This window comes from Geotrypetes seraphini, chromosome 3, assembly GCF_902459505.1.
Source record: "Geotrypetes seraphini chromosome 3, aGeoSer1.1, whole genome shotgun sequence".
Taxonomy (NCBI): domain Eukaryota; kingdom Metazoa; phylum Chordata; class Amphibia; order Gymnophiona; family Dermophiidae; genus Geotrypetes; species Geotrypetes seraphini.
Window position 1 is genome coordinate 43,433,884 of NC_047086.1, and position 19,371 is coordinate 43,453,254.

Here is a 19,371-nt window from a genome sequence, read left to right on the forward strand (position 1 = left end):
TGCCCTAAAACTACAAGTGAGAAAAATCTGCAATTAGTAATACCAACATCTGAAGGTACTGAAAATCATTTAACCCCCTTTGAGGTATGTTTAAGAGCAACTATTTCTTAAACAATAAATTGTATTGTTACTGGATGGGTATTGTGTGTGATAGGTTAAGTTTACAATCTCACACCTATACTAGTCAGAAAGGGCTTAAAAGTTAATAGACTTGTAAAAATTTAGTTGGCATACTAGTGCCGATCTTTAATTACATCTGTCTTGTTCCTAAAAATGATCTGTACATATACCACTTAAGCAGTGCTAACAATTCAGTGTAGCTGCAAGATTTTTTTTAAACAAGCCTTTTGTTATTGTGACTGTTACATACAACTTCTTGAAATTGATCATATTTACCAACATGTTACAAAGAAAAGCAGAAAACTTAAATTAAAGGCTGAAGAGGGTTTCTAAAGGGATCATTTTGTGTTTCATATGCCAGGTTGTTGATGGATATCGTCTCCTTTATTCGCAGTCCTGTACAAGATGATTCCTCCACAAAGACAAGGTCATCAGCAACCCTTCAAAAGATCACCTGAATTCTTAATTCCATAGTGGCTTATTTTCTCACTGGAGTTTCTTACAAAGCAGGCCAACATTTCCTGAATTCCATAGTGGCTTATTTTCTCACTGGAGAGCCATACAAAACAGGCCAACATTCCCTCAACAGGTTTCAACCTTGATATACAAACTACTCCTCTGTTATAGCAATGGTCTTCCTGTATTATGGTATATGAACTATGTAAGAACTCCAAGCCACTTAAAAGGAAATGCCATCTACTGCTCAGCACTGTAAGTGTTCATCCAGGATTTCTTTCTGATAACAAAACTCACAGCCTCATTTCATTGTCCATGCTTGGCTACTGTCTTTTGCAATTTCAGATACATCCAGGCTCTTGCCTATGCTGCATTGTTCATATAAACTCTGAAGCAAAATAAAACACAAAATATCATATATAAAAGATGGCAGTGAAAACATTGTCACTACAACCTACCATACAATATATTTCACATTAAATGGACTCTGTGAGCACAATTATTTGGAGAATGAGATCTCAAACAACCTAAAACAGCAAAATTGCAAAACATTATTTTTCTGTCTTGGTCCAATCAATTATACTATCTAGGCTAGATTACTGTTATGCTATTTAAGTTGATTTATGCAAAAAGCAAATTCGAGCATGTGACTCCTTTGCTTTTAAGCCTTCATTGGCTCCCAGTTCATCTCAGGATTCAATTTAAATGTATATGCATTACTTTTAAAATTTTATATGGTATTTTTATTCCCCATGTTCCTCTGCTATTAAACGTTTATAGATTTTCCTATGCTTAGAGGCATTCAACAATTTAAACTTTCCCTTCCTTCTAGGAAAGGTATTAAAGGAGTCAAGAAGTTCAGTCTTTCATTGGCTTTTAAATTTTCTCAATTATGGAATGAACTCCCTTTAACTCTGAGATGCCCTTAGTTCTTTCCAATTCTTCCGCAAATCATTAAAAACTTTATTTGCTAAACATTTTGAAAATTAATCTCCTTGTAATTTTAGCATTGGTTTTAATTATTGTTAACCGAGTCGAGCTTCCACTGGTTGATGACCTGGTATGTAAAGCTAAGTTTTAGTTTAATTTAGGTTTAATGGTCCTCTATGATTCAGAAATGCTTCTCCCTATTCAAATTACTATTATCACCAATATTACAAAATTTCAGAAAGTGCTTCCTCAGACTTAATTGCACTTCAAACAGATTTCATGGTGCTCTTGACATTGCATCAGAAAAGCAAAGATACTTACCTGTAGCAGGTGTTCTTCAAGGACAGCAGGCAAATATTCTCATATGTGGGCGATGTTATCCATGGAACGCAGTATGGACACCGACAAGTGCACTAACACTCTAAATCTTTAGGCATTGCCCATACCAGGTGCATGCTGGTGCCTTTCCACTTGATGTTGGATGGCGGGATCATCAGTTAAGTAAAAAAAAAAAAAAAAAAAAAAAGCTATGAAGCCAACTAGGGGAGGTGGGCAGGTTGTGAGAATATATGCCTGCTGTCCTCAAACACCTTCTACAGATAAGTATCTTTGCTTTCTACAAGGACAAGCAGGCACAATATTCTCACATATGGGACTGCCAAGCTGCCAGGATCATGTCTCTAGAAGAGGTTAAACATTAAATAACCAAGAGCCTGGTGAAACCCTATAGGGTTGGAGGGAAAGTTGGCTTTAAGTAGAGAATAGATGTTGCAGAAATGCTTGCCCAAAACAACTCTCTCTTCTGGAGTTGTGCTTTCAACAGTAGTGCAAAGTAAATGTATGGATTGTCGACCAAGAAGTTGCTTTTAATAGATGCAAAGCGTATACTGAGCTATCAAGGCAGCCATAGCCTGTACATTTTGGGTTGTCACATGGCCTTGACATGGAGGAGAAAATGGGAAGAGAAGTCAAAAGGCTTGATGGTCTATAAAGCTTGAGTGAAAAACTGCCAATGATCCCTGAAATGAAAAAGGTCTTAAAGTGACCCGAAGGCCAAAAAATGAAGAAAATTTACCAAATTCTAAGGCATGACTACAGTAAAAAACTAGAAAAATTAAGAATTATGAAGAGAAGTACAATAAGGAGAAATTAGGTTCTTACCTGCTAATTTTCATTCTGTTAGTTTGTAGACTGGTATAGTCCTTACGAATGGGTTATATACCTCACTGCTACCAGTAGGTGGAGAAGAGAAAAAACTTGTATATCAGTATAGCTTCCCTCTAGAAATCCAGTCTGCCGAATAGCCAAGCAGAACCTAGGAAAGACTTCAACTGAAAACAGTAACACACACTCCGAACAAACATCTATAAACAACTATTGGAACATGTGTAGAACTTAATCCTAGAATAGAAAAAATCCCCGCAGCCATAGCCACTGTTCTTACTTCTCGCCGGCCCTAGAAAAATTCTAGAACCCGCAGAAAAACAAAATCTGCATGTGAGCAAAACAAAAACCTGCAATCACCGTGCAAAGACAGAAAGAGTGGGGGACTATACCAGTCTACAAGCTAACCGAAAGAAAATTTGCAGGTAAGAATGTAATTTCTCCTTCTGTATCACTTGGTAGACTGGTATAGTCCTTACGAATGGGATGGGATATACCAAAGCAGTACCCATTAAGGGTGGGACCCCCAAAGGGCCGACACCAGAACATGTTCATCAAATACTGCGTCCCGATGCGCTTGAACATCAACACGGTAGTGTTGTAGAAAGGAATGCAGAGAAAGCAGAGTTACTTACCGTAATAGGTGTTATCCAGGGACAGCAGGCAGATATTCTCACATATGGTTGACATCATCCATGGAGCCTTGATGCGGAGAGCTTCGCAAGCAGACATGCTTGAAGAACTTTTAGAAAGTTCACGACTGCCGCACCACGCATGCGCGAGTGCCCTCCCGCCCAACGTAGGGCGCGTCTCCTCAGTTTAGATAGCCAGCCAAGTAGCCAACCAGGGGAGATGGGTGGGTTGTAAGAATATTTAACTGCTGTCCCTGGATAACACCTGTTATGGTAAGTAAATGGGCTGCCTTTATCCCAGGACAAGCAGGCAGCATATTCTCACATATGGGTGACCTCCAAGCTAACCAGAATGGGATGGTGGGAGTGTTGGCAATTCAGGAGGTATGAACCGAGGACTAAGTGTCAGCCTTGCAGATTTCCTCGATAAGAGTAAATCTAAGGAAAGCAACAGATGCCGTCATGGCTCTGACTTGACCCTGTAGATGCAGTCCTACCTGAGCACAGCAGAAAGAGATGCCAGCAGCCAACCAGTTAGAGATGGTGCGCTTAGAAACTGGATATCCCAACCTGTTTGGATTAAAGCAGACAAAGAGTTGAGAAGCAGATCTGTGTGGCTTAGTCCTTTGCAAGTAGAAAGCCAAAGCACACTTACAGTCCAGAGTATGAAGAGCTGTTTTCCAGGATGAGAATGAGGCTTTGGAAAAAACACTGGAAGTACAATAGATTGATTGAGATAAAATTCTGAAACAACCTTAGGTAAGAATTTAGGATGAGTACGGAGGACCAGCTTGTCATGATGGAATACTGTGAAAGGTGGGTCTGCTACTGAAGCTTGTAGCTCACTGACTGTGAGATATTCGAGACGAGCTGAAGCCATTGGTTCAAATGGAAACTTCATCAACTGAGCAAGAACAACATTGAGATCCCAAACCACTGGAGGAGGTTTGAGAGGTGGCTTGACATTGAAAGTCCTTTCATAAATCTGAAAACCACAGGATAAGAAAGGGGTTTCCCTTCGATAGGCTGATGGAAAGCAGCAGTTGCACTGAGATGGACTCGAATGGATGTTGATTTGAGACCCAACTGAGATAAATGGAACAGGTAATCTAAGACTGAAGACAAGGAGGAAGATTGAGGCTCCTTGTGATGAATGGTGCATCAAGCAGAAAATCTAGTCCATTTCTGGTTGTAACATTGCCTAGTGATAGGCTTTCTAGAAGCCTCTAAAATGTCCTTGACAGATTGAGAGAACTGGAGAGTGGCAGTTACGTTGAGAGGTACCAAGCTGTCAGGTGCAGAGACTGCAGGTTAGATGAAGTAGACAACCCTGACTCTGTAAGCAGAGACGGAAAAACTGGTATAAGTAGTGGCTTCCTGCTGCTGAGTTGAAGTACAAGGGAGAACAAAGGTTGTCTAGGCCACCGAGGAGCTATCAGAATCATGGTGGCATGTTCTTGTTTGAGTTTGACAAGTGTCTTGATTTTGAGAGGGAATGGAGGAAATGCATACAGAAAATGATTTGTCCATTCCAGAAGAAACAAATCTGCCTCCAGACAGTGAGGAGAGTATATATCCTGGAACAGAAATGAGGCAGTTTGTTGTTGTGGGGAGATGCAAAGAGATCTATCTGAGTGATGGAGAGGCGAGGAATTGAGTTTTCATTTGTGAGGTTGTAGAAGACGACTCAATTTGTCCGCCAGACAGTTTTTCTCTCCTTGCATGTAGACCGCTTTCAAAAAGGTGTTGTGACGGATTGCCCAATTCCACACCTTTTGAGCTTTCTAGCAGAGGGAAAGATCCTGTTCCTCCCTGCTTATTGACATAGTACATGGCGACTTGATTGTCAACAGACACAAGAGAAGCTCCCACTTGCACTTCGTTTCTCCCCCGGTTAAAGGTTGCAAACTAAAAAAACACTATGAGCACCTTCTCTCACATCAAGCAGCTCTATGGGGTAAAGACCTAGAACAACTCCTATCGCCCACCACATACGAGGTATTCAGGAAACGCCTCAAAACTCACCTGTTCCTGAAATACCTAGACAGTTGACCCGTTCCTCTCTTTCCCCTCTTTAACGGTTCTCTTGCCCTTTCCCCCTATTGTTCCCCCTTCCCCTAAGTTCTCTCAACTTGTACTTCACTAATCTTTTGTAAACCGCATAGAACTTAACGGTACTGCGGTATATAAACTGTTATTATTATTATAATTATTATGAATGAGGACTACTTGATCGTGAAGATGCTGAAAAGCTTTGAGAGCACTGAAGATTGCTCCGAGTTCCAACAGATTTATGACACTGATGATCTGTGCTGGACCAATTGCCTTGAGTACGGAGACCATCAAGATGAGCCTCCCAAGCATAGGTTGAGGAATCTGTCGTGAGGACCTTCTGATGAGGGGGCGTGTGAAACAGTTAACCTCTGGAGAGACTGAAAGAGAGCACCCACCAGTGAAGAGACTGTCTCAATGAAATAGTCACTGTAATGTGCTCAGAGTGGGTCGAAAGCCTGTGCCCACTGAGATGCCAGGGAATTCTGAGATGAAGTCTGGCAAAAGGAGTCACGTGAACTGTAGAGGCCATATGACCTAGGAGAACCATCATGTGTCTCACTGAGAGTGAAGTGAGGGATGATACTTTGTGACAAAGTCGAATAAGAGCATCCTGACCTTTAGGATGGAATACTCTGAGTTGCACAGTGTCCAAAACAGCTCCAATGAACTGTAGAATCTGAGAGGGTTGTAGCTGGGATTTTGGAAAGTTGATTTTGAACCCCAAACTTTGGAGAAACCAAGTAGTCCATTGAGTCGCTCCAATAACCCCCTGAGATGTTGAATCTTTGATGAGCCATTGTCCAGGTACGGGAAAACCTGAAGACCATGGTTGTGCGGAGCTGCTGCTACTACTACGAGGCACTTGGTGAACACTCTGGGAGTTGATGCCAGGCCGATAGGTAGCACTCTGTACTGAAAATGATGATTTCCCACCCGAAATCTGAGGAATTTGCGAGAGGCTGGATGAATGGGAATGTGAGTGTAAGCCTCTTTTAGATCCAGAGAGCATAACCAATCGTTCTGATTTAGAAGAGGATACAAGGATGCTAGAGACAGCATCCAAAATTTTTCTCCAACAAGAAATTTGTTGAGAGCTCTGAGATCCAATATAGGTCACAGATCCCCCGTCTTCTTTGGAACATGAAGTAACGGGAGTAAAAATCCCTGCTCTGCTGTTCCAGGGGAACTTCCACAATGGCATGGAGATGAAGCAGAGCTTGAGTTTCCTGAAGAAGAAGGGTGGTCTGCGACAGACTGGAAGGATACTGTCTTGGGGGAAAATTTGGTGGAATCTGGATGAAATGAAGAGAATAACCCTCTCTGAGTACTGAGAGGACCCAGAGGTTGGATGTAATGAGTTCCCATCGCCGGTAAAAATGATGGAGACAACCCCCAATGGGAAGAGGAGAGGACAGAGGCAGAATGATTGAGGTTATGCTGTGTTAGGTCAAAAAGACTGAGAGGCTTTAAGTGCAGCAGAAGTCTGAGGTTTTTGCTGCCATTGTTACTGCTGCTGTTGTTTCTTAGGAAGCGGCCTTGAATAAGGGGCTGCCTTCTGAGGAAAATGCCTCTGGGATGATGGAATAGGCCTATAACCCTTGGCAGTGGAAAGCTTTGGCTTTGGCCTGATGATGGAAGGAAACGACTTCTCATGGTCTGATAAGCGCTTGGTAGCTGCCTCAATAGAGTCATCAAACAACTCATTGCCCTGGCATGGGTTGTTAGCTAGGTGATCTTGAAGATTCAGATTCGTATCCACAGTGCGGAGCCAGGCAAGGCGGCACATCACCACCGAGAACGCAGTGACTCTAGAGAACATTTCAAACGCATCATATGCAGCTTGAACTATATGCATGCGAAGTTGACCCAGAGTGTTATGCATTTATGGAAACTCTGAAAGTTTGATGTTGAGGAAGATATTTGAAAAAAATCAGGCATGGTGTTGATCAAATGCTTGAGATAAGAGGTGAAGACAAAGTTGTAGTTCAAAATTTGGTTTGTCATCATTGAATTTTGGTATAGCTGACTATCAAACTTGTCCATGGTCCTGCCCTCTCTTCCAGGAGGGATAGTGACATAAACCTTGGCAGGTTTGGTGATTTTCAAAGAAGACTCCACGAGAAGAGACTGATTGGATAATTGAGACTTTTCAAATCCCTTACAGTGGACCATCCTGTAACGAGATTCCAACTTTGCTGACACAGCTGGAATGGAATATGGTGTCTCAAGATTTCTTTTGAAGGTTTGAGAAAGAATGCCATTGATGGGTAATTTGAGGGCCTCCCTAGGAGAATGAGGCTTACCCAATTCTTCTAAATATTCCTTAGAGTATTAGATGTTAAGATCTTTACTCATTTGACAGAGAAACTTCGTAAAGGATACCTGATCTGAAGAGGTACGACTTCGTTGAGGAGAAGGTGACCTCAAGGTTGCTCTCATTGCAGAGAATGAGGGTGAAGCCTCTCTGAAGTATTGATACCTGAGATCTGAATCAAAAGGCAAAGATGACCTACTCATAGAATGTGAAGAGAACAACTCGACTGACGAGGCCGGTAAGCTTGTAGAAGTATCTGTGAGCACACAGAAAAAAAATGGACTAATGAAAGTGAGCCAGCATGGCTTCTGCAAAGGAAGATCGTGCCAAACGAACTTACTGCACTTCTTTGAAGAGATAAACAGCCAGATGGACAAAGGGAAACCCATAGACATCATTTATCTCGACTTCCAAAAAGCCTTTGACAAGGTACCTCATGAGCGGCTACTTAGGAAGCTGTGGAACCACAGGGTGGAAGGGGACGTATACAGATGGGTTAAACACTGGTTGGCAGGCAGAAAGCAAAGGGTTGGAGTGAAGGGCCACTACTCGGACTGGAGGAGGGTCACGAGCAGTGTTCCGCAGGGGTCGGTACTCGGACCGCTGCTGTTCAATGTATTTATTAATGACTTAGAAACAGGGACGAAGTGTGAAGTTATAAAATTTGCGGATGACACTAAACTCTGTAGCAGGGTTAGAACTTCGGAGGAATGTGAAGACTTAGAAAAGTCCAAGAAGGGAGCCCTACAAGAGAAAGCCTGCAGATCAGAAACACATGTAGCTGAAGTAATGGCCATCAAGAACACTGCTTTAAGAGTAAGGTCCTTCAAAGAAGAGTCACCCAACGGTTCAAAAGAACTGACAAAACTGGATTCAGATCCCAAGATAGAACAGAGAGTCGGACGGGAAGCCGAAGCAATTTGGCTACCCGCAAGAAGCGAATCACACCAGGAATGGCAGTCTAACGCTGACCTTTCAACAACCCACAAAAGGCTGACAATGCCGCAAGCTGAACCCGGAGAGAAGACCCCTATCCAGGCCATCCTGCAAGAACTCTAAGATGTTAGGCAGGGAAGCGCAAAAAAAAAAAAAAAAAAAAAAAACCCCACTCCATGCGCATTACACCACTCCTCAAAGAGACACCAAACCTTTACATAAGCCTGAGAGGTAGAAAGCCTCCATAACCCCAAGAGAGTCGAGATCACTTTATCTGAATACCCCTGCCAATCCGGAGCCACCAGAACCAGGAAGCCCGGATGGTGAATTATGCGGAGAAGAATTCTGCCCACTAATGGCCACGGAGGGAACACATACAACAGCCCCTCCATTGGCCATGGTTGAACCAGAGCATCCAGGCCCTCGGCCTGACCATCTCTGCGATGACTGAAGAAGCGGGGTGTTTTGGCGTTGATACTTGTGACCATCAGGTCTATGAGGGGCTGACCCCAAGACTGCACTATCAACTGAAAAGCCACCGGGCTGAGACACCACTCTCCAGGATCTAGCACGTGACGACTTAGGAAGTCCGCTTGAACATTCTCTACTCCGACTATGTGGGAAGCCAACAGTTCGTAAAGGTAAGACTCCGCCCAGACCATGAGCAGAGCTGCCTCCTTTGCCAAAGTGCTCCTGGTGCCCCCCTGATGATTGACATAGGCCACCGCTGTGGCATTGTCCGACTGCCTTGCCCATCAGAAAGGGCTGCAAGGCTAGCAGTGCCAGACTTCAGAGTGACCCTATCCCCTTCATGAATGCGATACAGGCGGGCCATGGAGCTCGCAAAACAAAAGGGAGCTTCCAGCACATGCCACTGAGCGAGCATATCCTGAATATCTTGATGCATAGGAAAAGAACAGGAAGCAGAGCGGATCCCCTTAAGCAAGAGGTCCACTGTACGTGGGGGCTCCGATACAGTGTCCTCAAAGTGCAAAACCGAGGAAACCTGAAGAATTAGCTCATGAAGCTCCTCTCGCTGAAAAATGTGCACCATTGACGCATCTTCACCAGCTGAGGGGTGCTCGAACCCCTCGCTGTGGGAATCCGACCCCCCAAGAGGATCCTGGAAATCTCCCCAAGGGTCCAGGTCCTCAATTACATCCTGTTCCTCTGTGCAAAAATCCTCATCCCAAGAGACCCTTGGGCATTTGGCTGAGAGAGGAGTAGAGGGGGGCAAAATCTCTACTGTGTGGGGTCGCACAGGGGAAAATGTCAGGGGGGAAATTTTTTGGGGGGAATGTCAGGGGGGAAATGTCGGGGGGGAACCCCCCCCGGAGTGGACACAGAATCTCCTGATGCCAGCACATGAGCTTTACAAAGTGCCCACACAAATTCAGGGGGAAAGACCCCCGGCGGCCCCAAGGGACTCCCTGCCATAGCAGGGGACCCTGCCATACCTTGCCCCTGTATTTCCAGAACAGAGGGAAGATCACCTGAGGTAACGGAGAGGACAGAGGAGATTCCTGCCAAAATCGGAGCTCCTGTGGCCTGCCGCATCTGAAAAGCCTGGGACTTTCCTGACGCTGAGGCCAAGGAACCAACTGATGCAAAAAGGGAATCCCAGCCGCTCAGGCAGCAAGGGAATCCTTTTCTCTCTGACCATCGGCGGCTGGGGAACCCTCCACATGAGCATCAGGGGAAGCCCAAGCTTCCCCACAATCCATAGCAGACTCACAAGGTACCATCAGCAGGGCGCCGTGGCCGCCGGCATCCGCTGCCAACGAGGCTGCCCCACTGCTCTGGCCTGCACAACGCTTGCACAGGCTGGCCGAAGTACCTCGCGTCTGGAACATAATGAGCACTTTTTCCCTTTAAAAGTGCTCATTGTGCTGGAAAATGCCCTAGCTGAAAGAAAAAGTGCCGGTTAGTTGAGAAAAACACAGAAAAACAAGCAGTTTTACAGGGAAATGAGCCCTGTAGACCAGCACACCTCAGGATTTTTTTTTTCTAAGTAAGAACAGACTCCATGGCTCTCAGAGCTGGAGGGCTGACCAACCAAGAGGCCAGGCCGCCTGCTGAGGCACCTCTACAAAAAGATAGGGAGGTAGAGGAACGTGGGGGGAGGGACCCAGCACGAGGCCCGATGGGTTTAATAATAATAATAATTTTATTCTTGTATACCGCCACACCCCAAAAAGTTCTAGGTGGTTCACATCCATTAATTAAGATCCATGCTGACACACGGATTTACAATATTTTGAGCAGAGTTACAGCAGTAAAGAAAGGGAGCGTGGGAGCGATAAACAGAGTTTTATCAAAAATAAAAAGCAGCAATAAAGAGAGGGAAGGAAGGTAGAGGAAAGATAGGAGAGAGATCATGTAAGGGGAGGGGGGAGCAAAGGGGGGCCGGGGGAGAATGGGAAAAGGGGTAGGTGCAGGTGGAAAGGGGTTAAAGGGCCTATTCTTGGAAAAGGTGCGTTTTGAGTAATTTTCTGAGGTCTGACGGATCCCCAAACATAACCCGTCCAAGCTCTATCCGGCACAAAAGGTGAACCCAGTAGTCCAAACAAAGTTACAACAGTGCTAAGAGGGGAGCCGAAAAGCCTTAACACCTGCTATGGAGACTTGAGATAGACTGGATTTCTAGGGGGAAGCTATACTGATATACAAGTTTGCTCTCAGTCTCCACCTGCTGCTAGCAGTGAGGTATATAACCCATTCGTAAGGACTATACCAGTCTACCAAGCGTTAAAGAAAAGTAAATTGCTACGGTGCAAAAAGATATCTAAGTTTGATGCGCTGAGAAGAAACCTAAGGCCACGGCTTCTCGGCTCCTTAGAAAATGAAGAACTCTGATTTCTATCAGTTCAGGTGTTTCAGTGAGCTTTTTTTTTTAATAGATGTTTTAATATCATCAGACGACCTCTGATGCAGGTGTTTCGGGCTGTGTCTGGTCCAACAATAAATACCCCAATTGTCTCAATCTCTGGAGGCCGTTGGTTCTTTTTATATTTGGATTGTATGACCATTTTCTATATTCTTCAAAATTTGAGACATGCCACTTCTATATATACTACTCAGTGTGAGGGAAGTGCCCCAGAGCTCAACAGGGTTCTTTCCCATTCAAAATACTATATGGAAAATGACCCAGGGGAATTCTGAATTTGTCAAAGAAAACTGTGAGAAGAACCCAGCTCAGGACAAAACTTGGTTGATTATGTCTTGTAGATGCAGTAATGACTTATAAAAGCAGGAAAGTTAGCAATCATTTTTTCCCTGAAGGTGGCTCAAGTAGGGCAGATCTGAACATGCAAACCACTCTGCAGACTGGAGGATCTTTCAACCAAAGATAGGTTTTGGTTGTCCTGCCTTCATCAGATAATAAGTAGCTGTGCAGGTCGCAGGGGCCCTATGAAGTCCCTGTAAAAGTAAGACCTGTAAGATACAATGTTGCTGAACCTGATAAAACAAAAACCTGCTAAAATCTATTTGAATTTGCAGAAAGAGTGGACTTCTACAACCTCAGCTCTGGTCTAGGAAGATGATTTTGAACTTGAGATTCCATCATATAGTCTCGACTTTTAAGTTCCCTTTGGGTCCAACTTTCAGCAGCCCATAAAGCAGATTTGGAGCAAGTGGTTCACTAAATTCTCCAACATACTAGACTGAAGACTTCTCACACGCCATAACATTATCACAGTCCCTGGAGTGCTAATCCAACTATCTCTTTACTGAATTCCATAAAGCCAGCGACAGTAAAAGAGACGCTTGTAAATTCTTTTATAACAAAGTTCAAGCAACTGTTCATCACCCATTGTACAGGTTCCCATGTCAGACAGATTATCAAGGAAGGTTAATGCAGTTTCTAAACCCAAAAATGTATCCAATGCCTAGAATGGATGGGTTGTAAAACTGAGAGGCCCAGTTTATTTTGTCACAGGGAGGAACCTGTGAGCAGTGAGGAAAACCTGCAGAGTCCAGGGGCAGTTAAAGACAGAGGCAGATTGGCACAGGTTCCTGCACAAACCAGAACCAAGAGCAAGTTAAAATGCTTTCTTTTTAAAGATGCATTTGACTGCTAGAAAGCTAGATTAGGAGCTCTAATGAATTCTATTTTTTGACTTATTTCAAGTCTACCGCTTTTACCCTTCCTGTTGTTTTTTTTCCTTATTTGTCTTATTTACTATCAACCAGTGGCGTACCAAGGGGGGGCGGGAGGGGCGGTCCGCCCCGGGTACCAAGCCCTGAGGGGGTGCTCCCGGTCCGGTCCAGTTTCTCCCCCCTGCGCCGGGTGTCGCGTCTAGAAACAGCCTGCAGCAAGATCGCGATGCCAGAGATCTTTGCCTGCTTCGACTGTTTCCTCGCCACAGTCCTGCCCCTCCTCTGATGTCAGAGGAGGGGCGGGACCGCGGCGGAGGAAACAGCCGAAGCAGGCAAAGATCTCTGGCATCGCGCGATCTTGTTGCAGGCTGTTTCCCCAGGGCAGTAGCGTACCAAGGGGGGCGAGGGGGAGGTCCATCCCGGGTGCCGCCTTAGGGGGGGGGGTGCACAGCTGGCCCGGTCCCTATCGCGCTCCTACCCTCCCAGCGAAAGCAGCATCGGCGCCATTATCGAAAAAGGTAATGGCGCCAGGCCTTGGAACACCAAGGCAGACCGCTTCTCCCCCCTCCCAGCCGAAACCCCGCTGACCATCCTATCTCTCCCCCCCCAAGTGAACCTTTCCGACCCTCCCAGCGAAAGCAGCAAACCTCCCTGCAGTAGCGTCGGCTTTATCCTTCCTCTGCCGCATCACTGATGACATCATCAGTAACGCGGCAGAGGGAGGAGAAAGCCGCGAAGGAGGTTTGCTGCTCTCGCTGGGAAGGTCGGAAAGGTTCACGGGGGGGGGGGGGAGATAGGAGGGTCAGCGGGGGTTCGGCTGGGAGGGGGGAGAAGCGGACTGCCTCGGTGCTCCATTACCTTCTTCGGGCAGCAGCAGCGTTTACAATTCGCTGCTGTTGCCGGCTTCAGGCCTTGTTCTCTGCCGGGTCCTGCCTACTTCCAGTTTTCATGAAGACAGGACCCGACAGAGAGGAAGGCCTGAAGCGGGCAACAGCAGTGAATTGTGAATGCTGCTGCTGCCCGATGAAGTTCAGGACATCAGGACATCGGGGAAGGAGCAGGGAGAAATCGGCTGCTGGCTTGGGGGTGAGGGTAGGGAAAGAATCGTGGAAGTGGAGAAATCGGCACGATGGCTTTGTGCGGGCTAGGGGGAGAGAGAAAGAAAGGAAAAAATAAAGAGGGGGGGCCAGGGGGAGAGAGAAAGAAAGGCAGAAATAAAGAGGGGTCAGGGGGAGAGAGAAAGAAAGGCAGAAAGAAAGAGGGGGACCAAGGGGAGAGAAAGAAAGGCAGAAATAAAGAGGGGGTCAAGGGGGAGAGAAAGAAAGGCAGAAAGAAAGAGGAGGGCCAGGGGGAGAGAGAAAGAAAGGCAGAAAGAAAGAGGGGGACAAAGGGGAGAGAAAGAAAGGCAGAAATAAAGAGGGGGGTCAAGGGGGAGAGAAAGAAAGGCAGAAAGAAAGAGGGGGGCCAGGAGGAGAGAGAAAGAAAGGCAGAAATAAAGAGGGGAGCCAGGGGGAGAGAGAAAGAAGAAGGACCAGAAGAAGGACCAGAGACTCATGAAATCACCAGACAAAAAAGTAGGAAAAATGATTTTATTTTCAACTTAGTGATCAAAAGGTGTCCGTTTTGAAAATTTATATCTGCTGTCTATATTTTGCACTATGGCCCCCCTTTTACTAAACCGCAATAGAGTTTTTTAGCGCAGGGAGCCTATGAGCGTCGAGAGCAGCGTGGGGCATTCAGCGCAGCTCCCTACGCTAAAAACCGCTATCGCAGTTTAGTAAAAAGGGAGGGGGAATATTTGTCTATTTTTGTATAGTTGTTACTGAGGTGACATTGCATAAAGTCATCTGCCTTGACCTCTTTGAAACCCCGCGGAATATAAATGATAATTAACATTTTCTCTGCGTACAGCGTGCTTTGTGTTTTTAAAATTTTATTGTTGGTAGATCATTTTGACTTGGCCACAAAGGTAAGGGGGAGGGAGGGAGGGGAACTGCTGAAAGACATCTAGTAATCCTTGCAGGCTTGACTGCAGGGAATTATTTTTGTAAAATCATGTTTTGTTATGTGACTGGCATTATCTAGACTTTAATTTCTATGAATGAATAGAATGAAAATGATATAAAATTACTTGCTTGTTTTTATGTGCGTGCGCTGAAGGAAAGTGGAGAGAGAGTGGGCTGAGGATGCTGAAGGGAAATGGGGAAGAGAGTGGGGAGAAGACGCTGATTTATAAATTGACAATTGTACAGAATATTGTTTCTTTTTATACTTTAATATAAACAATTCAAGGCTTGTGTGGATGGAATCAGGTGGTTTGCGGGGATGGGGACCGAGCTTACGGGGATTAGTCCAATAAAATGGTATTTTTTTATTTCTCATTATTTGTTTTATTTTTATTTGTTAATTTATAAAGTGGTGATTGTTATGTATCAGTTTTTTCAAATTTACATCTACTGTCTTTATATTTTGCACTGTATTAGAGGACATGTGTTACTGTTTTTTGTGGTGTTGCATTGTATCCAGGGTCTGGTTTCTTGGCGGATCAGTTTAACTTTTGTCTACATATTTCTATTTTTAGTTTGTGATTATTCCATTTTGGGCGAGGGTGTATCTCTGTTCTGTGTGTTCTGAAAAAGACATAGTTTTCAGTTGGCATTGACTACAGGACCAATTGACTGTGCGGGATCTGGCTTGTTTAGTTTTACAATGTATGTGTTGGTGTTCTAGTGCTCACTGCAGTGTTTAAGATGCAGCCTTTTCCTAGGTACACTCTTGTGGTGCGATATGTAGATTGGTACTAAAAATCATATTTTTCATATAGATGGGGGGGGGTGTCAAAAAATGATGGGCCCCGGGTGCCACATACCCTAGGTACGCCACTGCTATCAACAATTTGTATTTCTTTACCCATTTTTTCCCTTTTATTTGGTATGTTCTGTCTAGTCATAATTGTTTGTTTTGTCCCTCCCTGAAATTTGTAATTTTACTTTTTGTACATCGCTTACAATTTTGAATAAGCGATTAATCAAATTTTTTAATAAACTTGAAACTTGATAACCCTAGGGTACTACAGAATGGGAAATTATTGTCTAAAATCAGTTTTCAGACTGAGTCCAAGCTACCTAATGCCTGTTTATTATTTCCTAGCATGAAGTCTAATCCTTTAAAATCAGGACTATAAATCCCAGCTAAACAAGGACAGGTAAATTCAAAACCTAGAACTGAAACAGCTTCAGTCAACCTTAGGCAGAAAACACACCTAGATTTAGTTTTAGTCACCCAAATGCAGGGAAAGAAAAGGGAGGATCTTGCCGCAGTAAAGCAGAGCAGCAACAGAACTGGAAGCCAGTCAGCAGATGAACAGAAATTATCCAGCTTCAAGGACACACCATATTATAAAGTTCGGGTAGAACTCCCATGATTAGGAAGCTCTGAGAGAAACTGTCTTTATGTTCTGAAGATATGGAAGGAAGGAAGGTTTGAACTCCTATAATGATAGTGGGGATTATTTAGTTGCCCAAGATCTTGAGGAAATGGTAATTTCTTGAATCAGCTAAAAACAAGCTAAAAGTTTGTTGCTGACTAAGAAAAGTAAAATAAAATGCTGTGTGGTTTTTGGGTAGTGTGACCATATGGCTCCAGAAAAAAGGGGCGGATTGAGACATCCGGGTTTTACTTCCATTGAAAGCAACCAAGATGTCTCAATCTGTTCTCCTTATTTCCATTGCTTTCAATGGAAGTAAAACCCGGATGTCTCAATCCGTCCCCTTTTTTCTGGAGCCATATGGTCACACTATTTTTGGGCCAAATTGTTAAGAATACAGAAGGGCAGTGAATTGAAAAGCCAGCATCAAAGCCACTGTTGGATGAGGAGAATCTACGGGATCCCAGTCAACACGGGATCCATCTTATTAGTCTCTTTTAGAGAAAATTTTATTATGTCTGAATTGAAGATTTTCAGCAGTTAATAGTTTGTGATGGATATGATTAGTAATGTATCTTGTTAAGGTATGATAAACTACAGCTAATAGTCTTTACAACTTCGGAGGAGCCATCTTGCAGCCGTTGCTGCCTTTGCCTCGCGGTTCTGAGCCTGCCTACCTGCCGGGAGAACTTTTCTTCAGCAGCTGCCTGCCTCAGTTCCAGCCCCAGCCGCCTCACCCGACGCCTTCCTTATTGCTGGGCCGGGCGTGCGAGCTTGCTCCATCCCCCAGCCCCTGCCGGGAGAACTTTACTTCGGCTGCCCAACCTCGGAGGAGCCATCTTGCAGCCGCTGCTGCCTTTGCCTTGCGGTTCTGAGCCTGCCTACCTGCCGGGAGAACTTTTCTTCGGCAGCTGCCTGCCTCAGTTCCAGCCCCAGCCGCCTCACCCGACGCCTTCCTTACTGCTGGGCCGGGCATGTGAGCTTGCTCTGCCCCCCAGCCCCTGCCGGGAGAACTTTACTTCGGCTGCCCAACGGGGCGCAGCCATTCGGCGCACTGGCTAGCGCGCGCCTTTGCGAAGCGGCTGAGCGGAGCATAAAATCACCTCCTATCCAGCTTCCAGAACCGACCATTCAAAACTTCCCAGCAAACGAGGGAACCTCCTGCAAACAATAAACTTCTGCAACAAACTCCTGCAAACAACAAACTTCAACCACTCCAACCTAGACCAGGATATCCCACCAGCATCCCGGACCAACTCAACAGCTAAGTATTTGCATGACTCTATCCTCTTGCATGTCTTATCAACAGCTCGGACTGACTCAACTACTAAGTACCTACATGACTCTAGCCTCCTGCATGCCGCACCAATTGCATGCTAAAGCCAACCTGGACACACATACTCTGTCTCATCTGGCCATCCCAACACTCGCAAGTATTATCCTCTACTAAGTCAAACCTAGCTCCTGTATACCTGATTCTCTATCTCCTGGTTATTCCTAAACTAAACTAAACTAAATCTTGGGTTTATATACCGCACCATCTCCACATTTGTAGAGCTCGGCACAGTTTACAAGAATTGTAATGAGAAAGGAACTCCAAGGGAGGGATGGGTGAAGATCAGAGGGGGAGAATGTTAGCGGGCTGGGATATCAGAAGAGGAGGGAGTGTTAGGTTTTTGAGAAAAGCCAGGTTTTCAGATGTTTACGGAAGGGTTCGAGGGCATTCAGGTTCCGAAGAGGGGAGGCAAGGCTGTTCCAGAGCTCGATGAATCTGAAGAGGAGGGAGGTCCCCAGTTTTCCTGGGTGGGAGATGTCTTTTAGTGAGGGGAAGGATAATTTTAGTTTTTGGGTGGGTCTGATGGTATTGAGATTTGAGGAATTCCAGGTGAGTGGAATTAATGGAGGAAGGATGCCGTGGAGGATCTTGAAAGTTAGGCAGATGCATTTGAAGTGAACTCTGGAAATTATCGGGAGCCAATGAAGCTTGGAAAGAAGCGGTGAGACGTGATCGAATTTACTTTTTGCAAAGATAAGCTTGGCCGCGGCATTTTGAATCCGTTGGAATTTGTGAAGGTTTTTCTTCGTTAGGCTTATGAAAATAGAATTGCAGTAGTCCAATCTGGAGAGGATGATGGATTGGACAAGAACAGCGAAATGTTTTTGATGGAAATAGGATCTTACTTTCCTCAGCATGTGTAGGCTGAAGTAGCATTTTTTTACCAAGTCCCATCCTCCCCAATTCTCTCAACTAACCTCCCTCAACTCCCTAAACCTTCCACCTCACGCCCTGCTCTCTTACCAATTCAACAAGGAGCACCATGTCCAAGTTCACAAGAAAACTTCTAGCCCTCCTCCTCCTCTATCTTCTTAACTCAAGGAAATGGATCCACAGAGCCTTAGCATTCGAAACTATCCCTACCTACCACACCTGGAACAGAATCACTAAACCAGGCGGACCACTTCTACCCTACTTCTAAAAGAACAAGAGGGCATTCGGAAAAATTGGAAGGGGATAGATTCAAAACAAATGCTAGGAAGTTTTTCTTTACTCAGCGGGTGGTGGATACCTGGAATGCGCTTCCAGAGGACGTAATAGGGCAGAGTACGGTACTGGGGTTTAAGAAAGGATTGGACAATTTCCTGTTGGAAAAGGGGATAGAGGGGTATAGATAGAGGATTACTGCACAGGTCCTGGACCTGTTGGGCCGCCGCGTGAGCGGACTGCTGGGCACGATGGACCTCGGGTCTGACCCGGCAGAGGCATTGCTTATGTTCTTATGTACCCTCCCGTACCCTCCATGACTACAAGGAATCAGGCCCCTTCCCGATCTCCGTGGTCAATCCTCCCGACACTTCCCTAGACCATCACTCAAAAGAAACAGACTCCTAAAAAGCCTAACAATCAAACAGCCCATAACCCCCCCAGAGCACCACACTATCACTGGTGCCTATCTGAACATTCGCTCGGCTAGAAACAAAGCCCAACTGATTAAAGATTGGCTAGAAGAAACCCACCTCGACATACTTCTCCTAACCGAAACATGGCTAATTTCTGATCAAGACACCATCATTGGAGATCTACTTCCTATAAACTACAAAATCATCCCGCTATCAAGACATACCAGGAGAGGAGGCAGCCTAACTATAATTCTCTGAGACCACTTCCAATTCCAAACTCTAGACTCCAAAATGACCAATGACCTGGAAATCCTCTCCTGCAAACTATCCAAAACAGA

The 19,371-nt window shown here is 45.0% G+C and overlaps 1 protein-coding gene across 3 annotated transcripts in view; it reads right to left on the reverse strand.

The window, feature by feature from the left end:
- Window positions 1-216: 216 nt before the first annotated feature.
- Window positions 217-19,371, reverse strand: part of TTK (TTK protein kinase) — a 184,222-nt gene continuing 165,067 nt past the window's right edge. For all 3 annotated transcript variants that reach the window (XM_033938823.1, XM_033938822.1, XM_033938824.1), the window contains one exon: window positions 217-964. In XM_033938823.1, the coding sequence (XP_033794714.1) occupies window positions 878-964 (87 nt within the window). In that variant the 3' untranslated portion in view covers window positions 217-877. The remainder of the gene's footprint in view (window positions 965-19,371) is intronic.